Source organism: Engystomops pustulosus, chromosome 4 (genome assembly GCF_040894005.1).
Source record: "Engystomops pustulosus chromosome 4, aEngPut4.maternal, whole genome shotgun sequence".
NCBI classification, from domain to species: Eukaryota; Metazoa; Chordata; class Amphibia; order Anura; family Leptodactylidae; genus Engystomops; species Engystomops pustulosus.
In genome coordinates, this window is record NC_092414.1 from 30,288,492 (window position 1) to 30,294,491 (window position 6,000).

Sequence of the window (6,000 nt, forward strand, 5' to 3'; positions counted from 1 at the left end):
AATATGTGGTTTACAAAAATAACCCCAGAACTAGGCTCCCCTGAAGTGAGGTAGAGTTACATTGATCTTTGAAATAGATGACAGACGAGGATGGGTCTGGTCCACCACTACCAGAAAGTGGTACTGATCTGAGGGTCCCTGTGTCATGTTAATATGTCCAGAGAGAGTTTGACGTTGATATTATAAGAAAACCCCATGCAGTCGCATCACACGTGTTCAGTTTTAAGCGGGTTCTGCGATCCATGGCACCTTCAAGCCAAGTTGTCAGGATTCGGAAAACTGCTTTAAATTAGGAGCCAATCCCAGCAGATGTGGAGCGATCCAGTAGGTGGAGATGAGGACATTTTGTCATTGAGGCAGATTTACTTACCCGTTCCAAATCCGTGGGGTGTCAGACCGCCCCCGATTTTTGTCGCGTGCAAGCCGGCGCCGATGCGCCACAATCCGATCGCGTGCGCCAAAATCCCGGGGGAATTCGACGCAAAACGGAAATCGTCAGAAAACCTGACGAAAGTGTGTCAGACGGACCCTTAGTAAATGAGCCCCTATGTGTTCTTATCCCGGGGTCCCATTAAAAATATTACCCATACACACCCAGATAACATGGGAGGGGGGTGGGGTGGCGGCTCCATTCTCCATGTAGCGGCGGAGACTGGTAACTACATCTCAGTAAATTAATGAGTCAATTTCCCCGACCACAGAGGTGGCAATGGTTTCCATTCTGAGCTTCAGGAACGTGTCAGAGGGATAAGATTTCAGAGCTAAAGTTAGGCAGATTTAATGTGATTGGAAGTTTCAGAAGTGAATCTAAAGAGATTATTATAATCCTATTGAAATACTAATTTACCGTCTATTTTACATGCGTTACATCTGGTATGTGGTGGGTAATCTGGTTACTTCCTGAAGTTCATTCCGATGGAAGTTTCTCCGTATCTCTGCGCTCCCTGGGCCGAGTCACTGAGGATAAGAGCTTGTTTCTTGCTCATTATAAAACAATGGCAGCTGAGCAATGTTACGTGTGGACGGAGGATCCAGGATGTTTTTATTGTTTCTTAATAACATTTAGATATCAAGCGGCCGCGAAAGCGAGGAATAAAACTACAAATAGGATGAAATATTTCCAACAGATGGCCGAGCGCAAAACATTGTTCTGACTATACACCGAGACTTGTAACATGCAAAATATTCTGCAACCAATCTGCAGCCATTGTTCAATACAACTGTATATAGTCTATAAATCTCTGTGTACATTCAGATGTAGGTATTAATTCTTAAAGGGGTTGGCCACTTAACCTCATGTCTTTTGTAATGTGTTTGTGGGAGGGGGGGGGGCAGGATATTGAGTAATTGACCATTATACGTCTATTAATAGTTCTGCTTTCTTTATATGTGAATTGAAGCCTCCTGTCTTTTACCTTATGAGCCAGAGATTCCTGACCATAAAATGGCTGCAGATGGAGGGTCATGTGATCTCTAACTGGTGAATGTCCATGGACACAGAGATCACATGACCCTCTATCTGCGGCCATTTTATGGACAGGAATGTCTGGCTGATGAGGTAAAAGACAGGAGGCCTCACTTTACATATGAAGAAAGCGGAGCAGAACTGTTAATAGATGTATATTGGTAAATTACCTCATATCCTGCCCCCACACACACATTACAAAAATACATGAGGTAAAGTGGCCTCCATTCTATGAAATTCAACAATGAAACCCAATAACTTGGTTTAATTGGGTCCGTTGAGTTCCGGTGGGGTGTCTGTAGTATTGATCAGGGAATAATGCTGTATTTTTCATTGATAAATGAACTGTACCGACCTGTGTTTTCATATATATGCTAAAAAGAATGATGAACTAGGAATGATAGATAATTTTCTCCCTTCTTATTGTTATCACTTAAGATGATAGAGGTTAGAGTGATAGAGATATATAGATTATGGATAAATAGACAATTGGCTGATGGGGCTGGATAGATATGGGATAGATAAATAGATGGGTAGATAGATATGAGATAAATCGATAGATGGGTAGATATGAGATGGATACATATGGATAGATGGATGGGTAGATGGATAGCTATGAGATAGATAGATAGATGGGTAACATACATCCAGAACAGCCGGCAGCACTCCACTCAAGCTTGACAAAGGTGTATAACACCAAACTGTTGATACCAAATCTGGAGTACTGTCTGCCTTTCTGGATATATCATATGTAGGCCCTTCCTGGACCTGGGCGCTGCCTTGGACCTTCTGTTACTTGATGATAATCTAGATAGACAATAAGAGGGACATAGATTGATAGAAATTAAATAACTGGTAGGTATAATAGGGATAGATGGATAGATAGATTAGATGGATAGATAGATACGAAATGGATAGATTTTAGGTAGGTAGATAATGGATATATAGATTAATATTGCATAGGATTAAAATAAATGATAGAAGACACATAAGTAAAGATAAAATATCTAAAATACATGATAGATACTAGATATACATAAAAGACAAATAATAGATGCAGGATTTGTAAGTACTATTACTAGGATTAATAATAGGTTCTATATTTATGTCACATCTACTCTATCAGACAGATCCAATAGCTTTATAATATTGTTTATATGGTGAAAGCACACCTTTTTATATGAAATGTATTGCCTACAGTCATTGCTTCTATGCCCGGTTTGCTGTTTTTCTTTCTTGAAGACACTTTTCATGATGTAAGCCGTATTTTCAGGGTGCGTGAAGGAATAGCCAAAATAAGTCATGCACCCATGTTATCAGATTTGCAGGGCAAGGCGTGTCAAGGGAGGATGATTTAGCATTTGTTATGCGGTGACATAGCAGATGTCGCTCTGTACCATAACATGGGACCACATAGAGCACACACTACAGCGGGGAGACAGACAAGAACTGCATGCATGCGCCACCTAGTGAGGGAAGACTGGGACTGCAGGCAGGAGACAAGCTTTCCATTCTCTCTATGCTTCTACATCAAATAGCAGGGGCATAACTACGGGGGTAGCAGCCATAACAGCTATGGGGCCCGCAGTGTCAGGAGGCCCGGGTATACGACTTGACACACTAAAGAGTGAAGGATGTGCACCATTATATATTATGCTTCAATTTAACAGTGCAGATTTTATGCAGAACAGAGGGAAAGATTTGTGGAGCTGTTCAATGCAGATCGCCAAGGGCACAACAGTGTGAGGACCCCTGAAGCAAGAATCCTAGAATAAAAATTCATTTTTCTTTTCGCAGGCCGGCCACCACACAAACAACATAAACAGGTCTGAATAAACAGCTCTCCAGATCTGCTCCTGGACCCTGTCTGCAGTCTAAATTATACCCATTGTAAAAATGCCAGCGAGCACTTTACCATCATAGGCAATTCTTCATTATTAAGTGTGACATTTTGTAAAATGAAATGCAAAAAAGTCTGACTCAAGCCGAGTGCCCATTACTATCCTCCTAAAATATATGTGCAGCTTTCATCCAGGCCACTTATGTGTATAGGCGCATATATACAGTTACATAGGTTACAGAACTACAACAACCTCCATGATCCAGATGCACATATCTTTTAATAACACAATATACTTTCTATATTAGTTCCTCACCATTTTCTAGATCTCTGCTTGCTGTCGGAAACTGCATTGTATACTTCCTGTGGAGAAAAGAAACCATCCCTGATCACGTGATATCACACAGCTCTGATTATTGTAATGAGCACCTGTCTGACATCACTTGACCATCGATATACCCAGCTACGCACCTGTGTGACATCACATGACCAAGGATATAATGAGGTGTGCACCTGTGTGACATCACATGACCAGGGATATAACGAGCCGTGCTCCTGTGTGACATCACATGACCAAGGAAATATAACGATCCGTGCACCTGTGTGACATCACATCACCAGAGATATAATGAGCTGTGCATCTGTGTGACATCACATGACCAGGGATATAATGAGACCTGCACCTGCACAGTAAGTGAACAGTGACAGCAAGCAGAGATCTAGAAAACTGTGAGGAATTGAAACAAAGTAAAAATAGAACTTTTTGTTACACAATATCAATTGCTGTATTTGCTGGAAGTGGACAACCCCTTTAACCGAGTTAAATAATTTACTTTTGTGTTATGTTATATAATATTAAAGGAAATGTACTATATCAGGTTTGCCGCTAACTTTGCGACTTTGGGGGTCTGATTGCTGGGGCCACCACCATTAAGCACGAGAACAGGAGTCTTGGTGGAGGGACAGGTCATGCATTTACTATTTGAACATTGGAAATTCGTCAGTGAAGGTGTGGGAGATAGCTGAGAACCAGGTGGACCCCCACCGATCAGATTGTTCGGACCCTTTAAGCTACACAGTAACAGAACATAAATTAATCTTATTTTCCATCTGTGTTTTTTTCCAGGTAGTCTCTTTTTTCACCGAAACTCCCTGTCTCCACGAAGCTTGGGCTACGAAACAGAGCTGTCCACCATTGAGCCATCTCTCGACATTTATGACGAAAACAAGACATGAGCAGTTTCTTCATCAGACGTTCTATCTGCTGCCCCTCTACCTCTTCTTGTACTCCCTTTACCTCCTCTCCACCCACCCCATTGTACATTAACAACTAGTGCTGCCCATTTTGTGTTGTGTCTCAAGTGAAGAGCCGAAAACCGAAGCACAGTATCCCATCCCCTCCTGCCGAAGGAACGGCAGCTGCAACGTGGACAAAGGGGACACTCAGGTCTCTTACTAATATGGTGCATGATAAAGCACAAAGAAGGAAGGAGACTGACTGTTACGTTCCCACTTTTACATCCCGATTTATCAGTATCAGTTGTTCGGTGGAACACTTTTTTTTCCCCCCTTTATCTCACAATAGACAAGAAACTGCTGACTATGTGCCACCACCCGTCCGTGGTCAAGTGCATTTCCGGTTTCTTCATTGTTGTTGGAAAAAACAAAAACATTTCTGCAGCGCAAGGGCTGTTCCTCGATTGCCTTTGGATTGTCTCTGGATGGTGAAAACAGAGAACTTCTCGACGCTTGATCCTAGTCACGAATTTGCTTTTCCATCTTGGTGGTGCGATGGTTGTAGCCATTCATTGGACATGAGGGGTGTGGGGGCAGGGGTCTTAATATTTACTGGGATCATAAATATGCTTTATCTGGATGTTTTATTGGTGGCTAGAACTCTAAGCACCAGGAATAATTAAAGGAACAAAGTAACAGCTCCAGCATCACATCAGCGTAGACGAAGCCACCACGGATGTAAGCAGTGGCCATCACAACCTTCTCTAGATGTTGGTTTGGCTTACAGCAATGTGTTTCAACGTTGACTTACAGTGAACAAATTATCTTGTAGAGTCTCATGAGCCGAAACGTTGTTGTACAATAAAGACTGTTGAATAAACCAGAGGCCGTGGGTTGGAAACTTCTGGTTTGGGAGTGTGACCACATTGACGTTTCTATGATAGTAGACCTGTAGTGACTGACCACTATAGCTGCGCTTCTGACAAGTCTCTTAGTTCAGTAAAGCACACTCTCCAGGTTACTGCTGTACCTTACAATCAAGTATTCAGCCATTGTTATTAAAAAAATGTGATGGTCAGAATAAAAAAGATCATTATACATCAGCAAAAATATTCTGTTCCATCCTGTTGTTCTGTTCTGTCAAAAATTCCTATTCAGACAATAGAACACTTCCTGAAGACCCAAAGCCTAAGTAGGAAGCCACAACTTCTACCTCCATACTACACTGTAGGTGGTCGTAGCTCGGTTTTTCATCATACAAAGCTCCTCATATCTCGAAAAATTCTTACTGCCTGCAGTCACCCCTTAAAGGGGTTGTATGGAGTTAGAAAAACATGGTGAAAAGTTAAAAATAGAATATCACCAAAGAAGTCAGGTACTGTATGCTCCTTGATTATACACAGAGGTAATATTAAACACAGAGGTCCATACAACCCCATCCCCGTACAGTCAGCCCCTT

The 6,000-nt window shown here is 41.9% G+C and overlaps 1 protein-coding gene across 1 annotated transcript in view; it reads left to right on the forward strand.

Annotated features, from left to right (window-relative positions):
* The window catches only part of RNF130 (ring finger protein 130), a 164,964-nt gene extending 159,522 nt beyond the window's left edge, over positions 1 to 5,442 (forward strand). Inside the window, exon 8 of the mRNA XM_072145615.1 lies at positions 4,432 to 5,442. Coding sequence (XP_072001716.1) covers positions 4,432 to 4,541 — 110 coding nt within the window. The 3' untranslated portion in view covers positions 4,542 to 5,442. The remainder of the gene's footprint in view (positions 1 to 4,431) is intronic.
* The last annotated feature ends 558 nt before the right edge of the window (positions 5,443 to 6,000 follow it).